Here is a 16393-nt window from a genome sequence, read left to right on the forward strand (position 1 = left end):
GTAGCCTCGCTCCGAGGAGCCCGACTCTATGACTGGAACAGGAGGTCTCTCTCACAACCTCTGAGTCCCAGTATTCTATGAACTAAGAACGTCCTTAGGCAGCTCCCATCCACAGCACACCCACCAACAATCCTGCTCTGCAACCAAGAGTAGAATGCAAGAAAACCTCAAGTACTCTATATTCCCTTCACGGCTTCCTTTTGCTGAAGATCTTGGGTCAGCAGGCCTTAGCAAAGAAGTCAGAGCTCTCTCAGCTTAATGAAATGAAAGAGACAAAGAGGTGCCTCCAAATGAGGACTTCAATGTCAACTGGAATCCTGGGCACAGAGTAATGGAAGGACCACTAGATTAGGAGTCAAGAGACATGTGTTTAAATCTCTTCTACATCAGGAGTGCCTGGGTGGCTCAGTCAATTGAACGTCCAACTCTTGATTTCTGCTCAGGTCATGATCTCAGGGTTGTGGGATTGAGCCCTGCATAGGGTTCCACACTTGGCACAGAGTCTACTTGGGATTCTCTCTCTTCCTCTCCCTCCACCCCTCCCCCCTGCTCACTTGCTCACTCTAAATAAATAAATCTTTAAAGAAAAAAAAGTTAAATCTCTTCCACATCAGATTTCTCTAACAAATACCAAACTTATATACACAATAGCCCACTAGGCAGTTCCACAAGGTCTCTCAGGCAGTATCCCACTTCTTTAAACCTACACCTCCACCTTTTTACTTTCTCCTTGACCAGGATCACTCAGTTGTGAGTCATTCTCACATTCAGTCACTCACCAAATTCTCTCAAATCTATCTAAGTACCTCTCAAATCCAGCCACTTCCCCCCATTCATACTATGCTACCATCTTAGTCCAAACCATCATCTCTCACCTAGAATTACACAATAACCGCCTGACTCACCTGTTCCAAGCTTATCTCCTCCAATCTGTTCTCCACACTGTAGCCACAGAGACTTTTTCCAAAATCTGTAAATCTCATCATGTTACTACTGTTTAGTTCTAGTCTGCTATAGTAAGAAACTAGAAGTATTCCTATTGAGCTAAGAAGGACTAAAAATTAACCAAAAAAAAATAATTAATAATAATAATAATAATAATAATAAAACAGTAGAACTGAAGAAGCAATAGTTGGTGGTTAATACTCACCTCCTGTCCTGTGGCCACATCCATTGCAGTGTACACAGTGCCTGAAGCACTGAACAACAGGTGAGAGAGAGAGAAAGACAAAAAACATAGGTATTAAATGAAGTGACATCTGTCAAATGCAGTTTTACATACAATCTGGCAATGCAAGTGTTAATAACAACAGCAGCAAAAATAATCCTCCCCAACACCCCCTACTCTATTCTCATATGTGAGAGGTAGTATGTGGTAGAAAGAGAATACAGGCTCTAGTGGCCAACAGACCTAAGTTCCAATCTGAAACATCTACCTAGTATCTACTAGCTATATGACCTTGAACAAGCTTTCTTTCTCTGAGCTTCACTGAGCCTCGGTAAGATAAGATCTATAGTTTTCAACCAGGGGTGAGGAGTGAGGGGAAAAGGGGCCCAAGGGAAATTTTCAGAATGAGGTGAGGGGATGGCTTATATTTTTAGCAAAAAGAGGTGTGGACTTCCGGGGTAACGGTAATGATCTGTTTCTTAATGTAGGTACTGGTTACATGGGTGTGTTCATTTTCTAAAAATTCACTGAGTTGTACACTTATGTGTGTTATAGTCAATTATAATTTACATTAAAAAACTATAACAACTAAAAAACTAGAAAAATAATCTCATGGTGCCTTTCCTGCTTTTATACTATGAACCTTTAGAACAGTATTTTCAAACATTTATCATATAAGAGGATATGAGTTTTATTTTACAGTTTATATTGTAAAATAGGTTATTTTTCATTTTTTCAAACACAAAATATTAAATGTTTTTTCCAACACATATGCTCCCAGAAAATCTGATACAATTTTTATCCCATCTCCAAGGTAAAAACAATCTCACTATACATATATGTGTATATGTATAATATACATACATACACACACATACATACACTCACAGATACAAACAGAGAGAAAGAGAGTAGGAGGAAGGGAGGCAGAGAAATACTATGAATAATGGTAGGAAAGCAATCATGTCCATTCTAAATATCTGAAAATTTCACTTTATAATCATGAGCCCTGTATATTTGTAGGTGAGTGATATACAACAATATTTGTAATTGTACATGTCATACGTCAGATATATTATGTGCAATTTGAAGAAATTTTAAAGTCTACGTATTACCAAAATGTATTCTAGGCAAGCCCTGAGATTATGCTATCCAGAGAAGTCAGGTCAATTTAGGGAGAAAAGTCACTTGTAAGTATGCCTTGAGGCTAGAAATTATGGTCACCAGCTTCCACACCACCACTCTTTAGTTGGAAGCCTACCTACCACGCCAGGAAATTGTGATCATAATATATGGGCTATAAGAATTGGATTATTTGTATTGGCAGTTACCTTCCCATTGCCTGTCCTTCTATCTTTAGCCATTTTCTGTCATAAAGCTGGTGTCTATCTTCCTACACCCATCCTCCCCCAACCTATCAGAAGCATCATTCTTAAAGGGCAAATATGCCCAGGCCCCAGGGGACTGGACATTTTGGGACTATGTCTCCATGATTACAGAGGTCTAGAAGTCAGGCCCACTAGTTAATACTTGATTATTTCCACCTTGAAAAGACATATGAATTCCAGGTCCAAAAAAGAAAAAAACTTCAGGTCTTAAAGGGGGAAAAAAGCAAACAAAAATTATAATAGTACCAATTCATCATATTTGTGTGGCATTTCTTTAACTTTTTTTTAAGTAGGCTCCATGCCCAACATGGGGCCTGAACTCACGACCCTGAGATCAAAACTGGCATGCTCTACTGACTGAGCCAGCCAGGTGCCCTGGCATTTATGTTTTAAAATCATGGAAAGGGGAAACATCAGCATAGGTGCTTAATAAATATTTCATTCCTCCCTTAGCACAAACAGAACTGTCAAGTAAGCAAGGAAATGTTGCTTATTTATGGGCCACATACATCTGAATGAGAAAAAAAAAGGTCAGAAGTTCTGGAGGTGAAAGGCTCTGAGTCCACAAGCTCTCCCTGAAATTTATGGATGAAGAAACTGAAGTCCAGAAATGGGACCTGACTTGCCCATACTTGTCTGTGTACCTTTCTGCTACATTCTTAGTATCTCAATGTAATAACTAAAGGAAATGCCATCCCAGATTATTTTGAGGCAAGCAAAATAATTTCTCTTCAAGATGTTAACTACCTTATACCAATTCAGACTCACAAAAGCATGTCTAGTAGGAAAAGTACTGGGCCAGGAAAAGATAAGATCCACTCATGTCCAGGGTGATTTCAAGGATTAAATTAAGCAACAGATGCAAATAACAGATGTAAGCTGTAGAATGCTGTACAAATATATCATTATATAATGCAATGCTTTATCTTATTTTTGAATATCCTTGGATGCACAAGAAAGAAAACTGAAACAGAAAACTTCAAAGACTTCATTAGCAACAATGCTTTCATGAAATTAACACTGAGAGCTTTCTACAAATCAGGTACTTTTTTTCCAGTCTCTTTTTAATTTTAGCTACTTGGGTAGGTCTGCAGAAATCTTATTATTTTGCTTTTTTATACAGAGGTATAACTTAACTAAAGTAATCTGCACAAATCTTAAAGTGTACAACTTGATGATTTTTCAATATGTACACACCCATGTGTTCACCACTAAGATCACCCCCAAAGGTTCCTTATGCTCCTTCCCAATTCACATGCCCTTCCCAGACACAACCATTATTCTGCATAAATTAGTTTTGCCTGTTCTTGAACTTCATATAAACAAAATCATACAGTTTCTGCTCTTTTATATCTGGCTTCTTTTGCTCAAAATAATGGCCAGTTTTAAGACTTATCAAAGTATATTATAATTTTGTGTTTGACAGTCTCTTTCCATAAACATGAGGTCTTTGAAGACAAAGTTTGTGTCAGATTCATAGCTGTATTCATACTGCCTAGCACATAAACAGGAACTCGGTTAAGATCTGCTGAGTTCAGTACACTGAGGGCAGCATGCAAGATGCAGAGAAGAAATCAGAGAACAGACATGAATCTTGGCATCCACCTAGAAAAACAGGTCCCATTACACTAGGAGAAGGGTCTGCAGTTTGGAGCCGTCCATTTCATATTAGTGCTGGTAGGTCTCAGTGCCAGGTAAACAGGGTTAATCTGAAAAAGCAGAGCTGTAATTTGGGAAGCAGGTTTTGTGCTAAGAAAATAAATGGTTTTTGCATTCTCACTGAAGGGTTATTTTTAGCAACATGGCCAGTTAATGGCACATCTCTCATACTAAGCATAATTCTGCCAAACCTGAAGTCAGCCTAACATAACACCTTCAAATGGGTGAGGGATGAGGTAGAGAAAGAACAAGGTTTATGAGAGGCAATACAAAAGCAAAATCATATATACAAGCATACACAATTTTTAAGTCATTTCTCTAGGGAAACAAAATGCCCCCCTACTAACCCTTGTCCAATCTTCTCAAACCGCGTATATTTCTTCTTAGGATCGCCCACACTCACTATGCTCCCTTTGAAAGAAACAGAGACCATGAATCATTTTTTCCCAGATCAGATACAAAATAGACCCCATATTCCCCCAAATCCTGCAGCTGGCAAGGATTAAAGAACTACCTCCAATGCCCAAAGCCATACGAAGCAGGTCCTTAGCTTTTACCTGTAAGTTCCAACCAAAAGTTTCAACTCCTTACTGCTTTTATTCACAGTTCATTCATTTTTAAATTCATTCATTCAATAAACACTTAATCATTTAATATGCTCACTTACTATGTACCAAGCCCTATGCTGAATACTAAGAATAAAGGGATAGATGAGACACAGTTAAAATAGTCCCTGCTCTCAAGAAGCTCAGTCTCATGGAGGAGATAAAATACATACAAAGAGGCATAAAATACAGACTGGAAAGGCTTCAGAAAGGAAGTGATATCTGGACTGATTTTTATAGGGTAAGTAGGAGTTAGCCAGAAAGTCGGAGAAGAGGTTACAGCAGGCAGTAATTCAAGTGCAAAGATAGAGAGGTGTGAGGGAGGTTGGGTTTCACAACTTATATTCTAGAAATGGTGAAACTGAGGCCCACAGAAGAAAATACTTCCCCCCAAGGTCACACATCAAACTGGTGTCAGAGCTAAGATTAGGAGTTTGGTTTTCAGTCTCCCAGTCCAGTGTGCTCTCCCTAACACCAATTACTAAGATTTGATACTTTTCACATATATCTCATCTGATTTACAAGTAAGAGAGGTATTAACATCCCTATTTAAAAGATAAGCAAAAGGAGGCCTAGAGAACAGTACAAAATTGCCCAAGACCAGTCAGTGGCAGGGCTGGGGTTTCAATCCAAGTGCCCTTAACTCTCAGGCCAGTCTGCTTTTCATAATTCTATGTTCTAAGTATGATTGCTTTAAAACAAATCTGGTTCAGAGAAAAACACTATATATAGGAGTAAACAGATGGCTAGGTAAGTGGCTTTTCTTACTTCATCATTTCATAAGGGCTCTGGGCAAGGGCAACTTTTAAAAGAGTGAAATTTTCTAAAAAATCAAACAAGAATCATCAGGAAGAAATTGAGAGCTGCTAAGCTAAAGAACCAGAAACCTAGGCTTTTGAGAGCAGTGCTAGTTTGTGGATTTGGCCAAAACAGTCACATCAAATCTCCTTTAGAAGTAAATAGGTACAAAGGATAAATGAAAGGTCACATCAAATTTTTCCAAGCCCAAAGGTCAATGTAGTCCCTCCTTCTAATATGAATTCTCTTGCAGTTTACTGAAACACAGAAACAAGGTACTCTAATATACCCCCACTTCTGGCCACTAAAGAAAGCAAAATGGAAGTTTCCACCTGAGAGCAAGAGGCAGCATGCTCTAATTACAGGAGCACAAGTTGGGCTCTGACCCCAGCCTTGTCACTTTCTGGCTGTGTGATCTTGGGCAGGGTACTTAGCATCCCTGAGTCTCAAACACCTTAACTGCAAGAAATGAAGATTATAATGTCTGTCTTCACAGGGTTAATATGAGCAATAAAGGAACCAAAAAAAAAAAAAATCAAGAAAATACCCTGCTTGTCATTTGGTACACAGTACAGGCTCACAAAATGTTAGTTTCTCTTCCCTCTTTCCCTACAACCAAGATGGCAGACCAGTCTTTTCCTAAGTCAATGGCAAGCATCAATAATCACAGCAATCTTTCCTACCAGGTATGGGCAAGGCCTCAGTCTTTCTCAACACAACATTCCAGACTATTCACTAGATAAAAGCTATTTTTCATCTCCATAACCCATGCCTAAGGTTGAGCGACGCCTAGCCCTCGAAGTATGCTATCCACTCTCCTCAATTCCCATCCTAACGTGATATCCAATCGTGGCTGCTGAGACAGAGGAGGTGGGTGCAGGGGTAAGGTGAGAAGCACACCTTACGTGGCTAAGGTATCAACATAGTCAGCCAGCCACATAGACCAAGCCTAGGATCAGGATCCTTTTAGCAATGTTTTTCCATTTTTGTGCTCATTCAGTCACATACAAAAGGAAAGTTCAGAAAGCTACAAAGTGCTTACGTAATTTCTCCAAGATCTCCTCATCAGACATTTTGGGCTTCTTCTTCTGCTTCTCAGTATTCCGGGTCAGAGCATCTGGTGGAGTGGTATTATTCTCAGTAGGTGAAATAGGAGATGTAGCCGCATCCCGAGTTGGAGTAACAGGAAGCGGTTCTATCACAGACCGTGTGTATACCTGTATTGTTGGTGCAAGAATTTGGCAAGGCCAGTCTTTGTTAGCACACGAGACACTCGGGAGCCTCTTACACATGTATGTGTTAGAATATCCACAGAAGAACAAATCCCGATAAACTCATCCCTTCTCCTAAGTCAAAATCTATGTTCCTCCTCCTCTGTGCCCAGGCCCATTCTCTGTGGGTGGAATGGCCTTCCTTGTTCTCACTATACACAACATAAATTAGGAATTAACAATGTCTTTTTAGGGCATCCGGGTGGCTCAGTTGTTAAGCGTCTGCCTTCGGCTCAGGTCATGATCCCAGGGTCCTGGGAGCGAGTCCCATGTCGGTCGGGCTCCCTGCTCGCGGGAAGCCTGCTTCTCCCTCTCCCACTCCCCCTGCTTGTGTTCCCTCTCTCGCTGTGTCTCTCTCTGTCACATAAATGAAATCTTAATAAATAAATAAATAAATAAATAAAACAAAATGCAAAACAATGTCTTTTTAGAAAGGAATGCCATGAAGATCAAATTTATTAATTCATTTTTCACTCATTCATTCATTTTCACTTATTGTCTTTCTGATACCTGCCAAGAACTAAGCACTACCAATTCATATATATTTCCTCTATTTTTGAGAAGTTCATGGTTTAAAAGAACATGCTTGCAAACTGAAAAAAGGCCCTATCAATGTGAGCTATCTTGGCAACTCCCCAATTTTGAAGCTCATTTTCGTTAAGGTGACTTTGTGACCTATAGAAAGGGTGATTCCACAGATCCTGTTTGTAAGTTCTCATCCTAAACGGTCATCTAAACCCCTTGAATTTCCCCACAGCATCTCCTATAGTCAGTCAACCAACTTCTGCTTGAATACCTCCCTGAATGCTCTACTCCAAAGGCACCTTTTTTTGTATTATCACAGAGTTTAAGCCCTAAATCATTCTTCCATTATAAAGCTCTTGTCATATAAAAAGTCCAAACAAAGAAACACTAATATAGTATCATTTGATGATAGGTCAGTGTTCAGTGATGCTAAATCAAGTAAAAGCCATGAGGACCAGACTGTACAAAGTGAGGACAGAAGGACTGTGGCTATTCTGAGATGCAAAAACCTCAGAGGAAGTTAAATAAAAATCACTGCCAATACCCAGCATCAAAACGCACTCCTGATGTCCAGCATATTAATAGCACTAATGTATTTATAAATTCCTTTGGGTCTTTCAGTATCATCAATGATTTTCTAAGAGGTAGAATGCTACACATTTAACAGGGAAGAAAAGATCCGCAGCAGGCTAATTTGTTGCTTCCCAGGAGACTAGAATAATTTATGTTAGTCCTGCACTATGTAACATTAATTCTGTGTATCTTCCTGTCTTTGGAGAACAGGCTAAGTAAACTAGGGCTGAGTTAGCAGAAACACCAATTATCTAGGATACTTCGGGACTATCTGCAAACCAGTGACAAATATACCATTTCTTGTCTTTAATCACACAGAAAGTACTTTTCAGTCAAGGTGGTTCCGTGATTTCACCAGCTCCAAAATCCAAGGATCCCTACCAGAGTATTAAACCTCTAGGCCTCAGCACCAACCCCTCCCACCCCTGCAAGCTCTAATAAATCCCAAAGCTATCCACATCCCCACAGACTCACAGATTTTGTGTGCTCTGGGCGTGGAGCAATCACTGGAGGTGGGGTAGCATCATCATCATCATCTTCATCTTCCGAAACTGGTGGCACTGCAGGGGTCTCAGACACTGTCTTCACATTCTGTACAGCAGAGAAAAGCCAGTTTCATCAGGTCCAGCTTGACATGACACTTAAGCTACCAGGATCGCCAATCCCCAGAAGAAATCTCATCCTGACACCCCTCCTCAAATCCACATCATCCTCTAAACTCTCCACCTTTGTGTAGCCAGTCCCAGGAACTCGGTCAGCTTCCCTCTCTTCTTTTAGCCTCTACTATCCACTCAGTCCCTTGGGGGCTTCCTTCTACCAACAGCCTAGTTGTGAACTGGGAAGCAAGCTTACAGATTCTCTATTTGCCTTCCCTAGTCCAAACTCTGAAGACAAACTCACAGTTCTTTCTTATTCATTGAATTTCACTCTCCACATTTAACAGGTAATAAAGTACAAAATGTGGTAAAGTGATCAAAAGTTTGAAATTTTACAAAGTTTATCATTATAATTCCTTACTTCTTTCCGATATGGTAAATGGAGTCCAGACAGGCTTTTGCCCCTCCTTTTCCTTTCCTTACCAAAACCTACTGGACCCATTATGTCATCAGGTACCCTTGCCTCAACCTGAAGATACAGAATATCAGGAGCCCCTTGCCTCAAGAGGGCAGTGAGTTTCTCCCCAGACTGGATGCTATACATTTCACTAAGCTTTTGCCCTGAGAATGAACCTTATCACCACTACTAATTGAATCCGCTATAATCTCAGCAACTTGATTTCTCTATGCAAACTGTAACAAACCTGGGCCAAGAGCGGCAGGTTTTAGGGCAGGTCCACTCAAAAAAATATCATTCCATTACTGTTTACCACACAGATTCAAGAGCCAGAGTAGCTCCAAAACATGAGATTTCTGACAGAGATTAAATGATTACAGCATAGGACCAGAGAGGCAATAGGAATCTTTTAATATATATTGGCATAATTCAACTGTTTTAGATATTTTCAGAGCACCCATTTTTGTGCTCAGTAAGATACTGTGATGGATACCGTTGACAGAAGTACAAAGATGAAAAAGACGGTCCTTGTCCTAAAGCAGCTCATTGTCTGGTATGGGAGACAGAGAGAGGGTGAACTCCCCTCCTGCCTGCCTTTGGGGGCCTCTGGAGAGAGGAAAGTCAGAAGTCAGAATGACAGTAGCTTAGTGAGGGAACTTACCTAGTGGAGTAGTAGACAAGAACTCCCGTTGGGGAGACTGGTATTTACCACATTTGACATACTAAGAAAAGGAAAACTGGCAATCTTATAGATTCTAACAGGATCACTGGTGCAGGGCATAACTTAAAAACTGCCAGTGCCAGCTATATGTAAGCAACTAGCTTTGGTGACCACAGGTACTTGGTCTATCCTCTTGGTCTCAAGTTCCATCAGTTGAGGAATGTGGAGGAAGAGGAGTGGTATAATTTGAGGGGTGACCTTAATTAAGTCACTTCCAGTTCTAAAATCCAGTAGAGGTCTTTCCCTGTCAAAGTACATATTTTGGTATTTTTCTGCTGTAATTTCTTTTCTCCCCACTATTCCACCCAACAAAATTTAACTAAAAAACCCAAAATGGGAACAAAGTTACTCAGCAGCCTCTTCATAATCAGGTGGCCCTGGGGCTCCCCAATGTATACTGTAAACACAGTTTAACAGGTATGTTTGCTTCCTAAAACTCTGCAGAAAAGGGGATTTCATCACTTTCCACTGCAACACCTTTTGTTTTCCACAGGTGAGGGCTTTGAGTGGTAATATTAACAACTACTAGAATCAAGAGATATAAGATTTTATCCCATATTTTTACTTCTTTTTTTTTTTTTTTAAGATTTTATTTATTTATTTGACAGAGAGAGAGACAGCTAGAGAGGGAACACAAGCAGGGGGAGTGGGAGAGGGAGAAGCAGGCTTCCCGCCGAGCAGGGAGCCTGATGCAGGGCTCGATCCCAGGACCCTTGGATCATGACCTGAGCCGAAGGCAGACGCTTAACGACTGAGCCACCCAGGCGCCCCCATATTTTTACTTCTTATCCTTGTGTCCTTAGGCAAAGCTGTCCTACCCTAAGCCACAAGTTTCTCATCTATAAAATGGGGATAATGACACCTCAGAGGGCCAATGGAGGATGAAATAAATGAAGTGATGTGGGCATAAAAACACTTTGTAAATAAGTGCTAAGGAGCTAGAAAGATGCAAGGAATCAATTAAGTTATCATTATGTCTAATAACCACAAACCTCTTTTTAAAAAAGCCAGTGACTTCAACTCATGTATTCGTTCACTGTGTATCAGGCTCTATTCTAGCCTCTGAGGCTATATTAAAGAACAAAATAGATACAGTCCCTGATCCTGTGCTTGCATTTTAGAAGAAAATACAGTCAAAATTAATTACCAAAGTGCCAGGTAGTAATAAGATTTACACATGAGAGTAGTAATTGGTTAGGAGTGGGTAAATATTACTTTAGATAGAGTAGTCATGGAAAAGGGCTCTCTAATGAGAAGTCATATAAGCAGTGGCCTGAACGAATTGAGAGAGCAAGCCATGGGACTCTCTGGGAAAAGAATATTCATGGCAGGTGGAAGAAGTACAAAGACCCTGAGATGCAAACATGCTTGGTGTGTTCCAATACTTCTTGGAGGCCTACTTATGTTGCTAAGAAACACTGATGATATAAAAACTGCTGAACTCTGGATAAAAGCAGTAGGAACCTCTGATTTCTGGCCCAGAGCTGCTTCCATGCATCCCACCCCAGCTCTGTCAGAGTGCGGGTTCTTCCAGGATGAGGCAGGCTCTAACGACATCATCCAAGAGGGCTCACTTTCATCTGGAGCAGTGGGCAATGCCCAGGTCTAGTGGTGCTGTCAGTGGAAATGACCTCCCAGAGGGGTTAGCAAAAGAGGCCAACTGCTCAGATCTGCTAGCCTGAGAATGTAGTCCTGGATAGGGCAAACAAATTTCTGGCTGGGGCAGACACAAGAGAGGCCTCTCACTAGTCTTACAAGCTTAGCTGTGTGCATATACATTAAAGATTCAAAAGAGCCAAGCAGAAAGTAAAAGCCGAAACAGACCTCAAAGAGATCTTAATAATTAACAGAATTAGAATAAAAATTAGCAAAGTCACAGAAAAATTGAACAATACTATCAATCAATTCAACCTAACTGACATATACAGGACATTCTACACAAGATCTGCAGAAGACACATTCTTTTTTTTTTTTTCTTTTTTTTAAAGATTTTATTTATTTATTTGACAGAGACACAGCGAGAGAGGGAACACAAGCAGGGGGAGTAGGAGAGGGAGAAGCAGGCCTCCCTGCGGAGCAGGGAGCCCGATGCGGGGCTTGATCCCAGGGTCCTGGGACCACGACCTGAGCCGAAGGCAGACGCTTAAACGACTGAGCCACCCAGGCGCCCCGACACATTCTTTTTAACCACATATAGATCATTCTTCAGGACGGACCATATGCTAGGCCACAAAATACATCGTAATAAATTTAAAAGGACTAAAAACACATAAAATGTATTCTTTGACACCATGGAATTAAATTAGAGATCAACAACAGGAAAGACATTTCTACAAAGACATAAGCAAATGGCCAATAAACACATGAAAAGACGCTCAACATCATTACCTATTGAGAACTGCAAACCAAAACCGCAATGAGATACCACTTCACGCCCACTAAAATAGCTATAATCAAACAACAGAGAATAACAAATGTGGGGGAAGATACAGAGAAATTGGAACCCTCCAAATTGCTTGTAGGAGTGCAAAATGGTGTAGCCACGGTGGAAAACAGCCTGGCAGTTCCTCAAAAGGTTAAACACAGAGCTACCATATGACCTAGCAATTCCACTCCTGGGTATATACCCCAAGAGAAGTCAAAATATACAGTCACACAAAATTCATACATGAATGAGCATTATTTACAGCCAAAAAGTAGAAACAACCGAAATGCCCATCAACTGATGAATGGATTAAAAACATCAGGAGTGCCTGGGTGGCTCAGACAGTTAAGCATCTGACTTCAGCTCAGGTCATGATCCCGGGGTCCTGGGATTAAGCCCTGTGCTGGGCTCCCTGCTCAGCAGGGAGTCTGCTTCTCCCTCTCTCTCTACCTGCCCCCTAACCCCCACTCATGCTCTTACTTTTTCTCTGTCTCAAATGAATAAATTAAAAATCTTTTTTAAAAATGTAGTATATCGGGCGCCTGGGTGGCTAGGTCATTAAGCGTCTGCCTTCGGCTCAGGTCATGATCCCAGGGTCCTGGGATCGAGCCCCGCATCGGGCTCCCTGCTCAGCCAGGAGCCTGCTTCTCCCTCTCCCACTCCCCTGCTTGTGTTCCCTCTCTTGCGGTGTCTCTCTCTGTCAAATAAATAAATAAAATCTTTTAAAAAAATGTAGTATATCGATACAATGGATTATTAGGATATAAAAAGGAATCAAGTACTGATACATGTTACAACATCGATGAACCTTGCAAACTTTATGCTAAGCAAAAAACTAGACACATGTTGCATGAACATTTATATAAAATGTCTAGAAGGACAAATTTGAACAGACAGAAAGAAGATCAGTGGTGTTCTAGTGCTGGGCATGGGAGTTTGAATGAACTGTTAAAGGAAACAAGGGAACTTTTCAAGGTGATGAGAATGCTCTAAAAGTAGACTGTGGTGATGGCTGAACAAGTCTAAACATTTAATAAAACCACTGCATTGTATCCTTTGGATAAATATGTAGGTATACAAACATCGTGATGTACATGTACACCAAAGTTTATAGCAGCAATGTCCAAAATATGAAAGAGCCCAGATGTCCACTGACGGATGGGTAAAGAAGATGTGGTATACATATACAATGGAATATTACTCAGCCATCAAAAAGAATGAAATCTTGCAGTTTGCAACGACAGCAAGATGGAACTAGAGGGTATTATGCTAAGTGAAATAAGTCAGCCAGAGAAAGAAATATACTGTATAATTTCATTCATACATGGAATTTAAGAAACAAAACAGATGAACATAGGAGAAGGGAAGGAAAAATAAAATAAGATGAAAATAGAAAGGGATACAAACCATGAGAGATTCTTAACTATAGGAAACAAACTGAGGGTTGCTGGAGGGGAGATGGGCGGGGGGATGGGGTGACCGGCATTAAGGAGGGCACGTGAGGTAATGAGCACTGGGTGCTCTATGCAACTTACGAATCACGAAATTCTACCCCTGAAACTAATAAAATACAGTATATGTTAACTAAATTGAATTTAATTAAAAAAAAAACCCACTGCATTGTACAATGAGTATGGGTGAATTTCATGGTATGTAAATAATGCCTCAATAAAGCTGCTTATAAAAATTTTAAATTATATGTAAAATAAGTAGGTTCTCATTATAAATTTTAAATAATCTAGAAATATAAGGAGTTAAAAGTGAACAGTCCACAGGAACGAATGCTTGGTAAAGATGGCAAATTGAACATAGGCATCTACATCTTGAAATCTCACTAGAACTATAATAAAGAAATGGTCTTTTCAAGGAATTAAACCCCAAAGAATGAGGAGAACAGGAGAGAAGGCAAGAGCAGCAAAAAAAAAAAAAAAAAAAGAGCCAATGACGGATGAGCAGTAACTGATTCAAGGAGGCTTAATTCAAAGCTGAAAACCAATCCATTTATCTATGCAGCAGAATCCTCAAAAGGCACAGGAACTGGTAGCACCATATACTTCTGAAACTGGAGATGAAGTGCAGGGGAAAGGGAGAGTCCTAAAGGCAGATTCAGTGACAGTTACTGTAAGATGCAGTTAGATCCCTAAATCTCTTCCCCTACTCTATACCACCGTGCAGTTGCCCTCCCCATCCCTAGCAGAAAACTGGAGGTCAAGTCTCTGGAAGGTAAAACACATCATTTCTGGATTAGGGATGTTAGGCACAGTCAAATATAAGAGTATCATATTAAAAACAGGGTAATTAAGAGAATATACTGAATGCTGAGACACCCACCCTTCTTCCCTTTCCAGGCTCCTAGAATACTAGGAGTCAAACTCTTATTCTCAACGCAGAAGATTAGAAGATCCTTCTCTGGATCTCACCAGCCTAAGTTCTATAGATAAAATACAGGAGGTTTCACCAAATGGTCCAAGCTGAATTATTCTATAGTGATACAAACAAAATACTAGATTATAGCAATGACTGCACAACTCTAAAAATTTATTAAATTACTTTTAAAAGCATACATTTTACAACTGTATACTTACAATTCAATGCCACAACCAATGAGCTTAAAATTCTATTAAGGACTTTAGTAACCCAATCATAAATATGGGCATGTCCCCAAGGATTACCAAATATCCATGGCATACCTCTAACATAAAAGGAGGAAACCAAAATGAATGGGGAAAAAGGACACCTGGAAAAAACAAACTAGACAGGGAGAAGAAAACATTAAAAAAAAAAAAAAAAGCCTATCATTCATCTCAGGGATATGCACAGATACCAATTCTGGAAACAAGAATAGGATACCCTAATTTTTTAAAAAGTGAAAATAAAAGAGCTCTTGGAAATTCAGCATGAAAACAGAAATTAAAAATTCAATAGACAGGGGGCGCCTGGGTGGCTCAGTCGTTAAGCCTCTGCCTTCGGCTCAGGTCATGATCCCAGGGTCCTGGGATCGAGCCCCGCATCGGGCTCCCTGCTCCACGGGAAGCCTGCTTCTCCCTCTCCCACTCCCGCTGCTTGTGTTCCCTCTCTCGCTGTATCTCTCTCTGTCAAATAAATAAAATCTTTAAAAAAAAAAAAAATTCAATAGACAGGGGCGCCTGGGTGGCTCAGTCATTAAGCATCTGCCTTCGGCTCAGGTCATGATCCCAGGGTCCTGCATTGAGCCCTGCATCAGGCTCCTTGCTCAGCGGGAAGCCTGATTCTCCCTCTCCCAATCCCCCTGCTTGTGTTCCCTCTCGTGCTGGGTCTCTCTCTGTCAAAATAAATAAATAAAATCTTTAAAAAAAAAATTCAATAGACAGATTGAAAGATGAAGTTGGGGAAGTCTCCCAAAAGCAGAACAAAAATCAAGGCAAGAGAAATAGTGAAAATGTAAGAAAAATGGAGAAATCAGCCCAGGAGGTCCAAAATCTAAATAACAGGAGTTCCAGAAAGAGGAAGCAAAGAAATCATCGAAGAAATAAGTCAAGCAAATTTCCTAGAACTGAAGGTTTGAATTTCCAAAGCTTAAAGAGTCCACAAATCCCCTTGTAAAATAAATAGATGAATATAAGGATATAAATATGAAATTTCAAAGCCATGGTGACAAAGAAGATGCCACAAGCTTTTCAGGTGAAAAAAAAAATAGGTCAGATACAAAGAAGCAGGAATAAAATAACTTCAGACATCAATAGCCAAAGCTGAATGCTAGATGACAAAAGTGCAATATTTTCCAAATACTGATGGAAAATTGTTTTCAATCTAGAACTCCAGACTCAGCCAAAGAATCAATCAAATCTGAGGGCAGAACAGACATGCTCCATTTCAAGACTTGGAAGGCATTAAAATATTTACTTCCCATTTACTTTCTCAAAGCTACTGGAAGATGAGCTCCACCAAACTGCAAAAGTAAACCAAAAATGAGGAAGGCACAACACAAAGAAAACAGCAACGCCAACAGAGAAATGCAAAGGGATCGGCAAGACAATGGTTAAGAGAGATCCCAGAACAACTGTTAATTACAAGCATTCTAATCCTATTTGACTTTTTCATCTAATACTTGAGTAAAAATAATTTTTAAGGGAATATTTTTAATCACCATCAACTTGCCTAACGGATAATTACTGCTATTATTTGTTAGCCTGTCAGAGATTATCTGTGGGTGGTCCATCTGTATCTC

The 16393-nt window shown here is 40.1% G+C and overlaps 1 protein-coding gene across 6 annotated transcripts in view; it reads right to left on the reverse strand.

The window, feature by feature from the left end:
- The window catches only part of PAK1 (p21 (RAC1) activated kinase 1), a 140755-nt gene that overhangs the window by 22540 nt on the left and 101822 nt on the right, over positions 1-16393 (reverse strand). For all 6 annotated transcript variants that reach the window (XM_081798899.1, XM_031034738.2, XM_031034735.2 and 3 more), the window contains 4 exons: positions 8462-8578; positions 6661-6835; positions 4563-4626; positions 1151-1199 (listed from right to left, as the gene is read on the reverse strand). In XM_081798899.1, coding sequence (XP_081655025.1) covers positions 1151-1199; positions 4563-4626; positions 6661-6835; positions 8462-8578 — 405 coding nt within the window. The remainder of the gene's footprint in view (positions 1-1150; positions 1200-4562; positions 4627-6660; positions 6836-8461; positions 8579-16393) is intronic.

Source organism: Leptonychotes weddellii, chromosome 11 (genome assembly GCF_054177405.1).
Source record: "Leptonychotes weddellii isolate Sample4059 chromosome 11, ASM5417740v2, whole genome shotgun sequence".
Taxonomy (NCBI): Eukaryota; Metazoa; Chordata; class Mammalia; order Carnivora; family Phocidae; genus Leptonychotes; species Leptonychotes weddellii.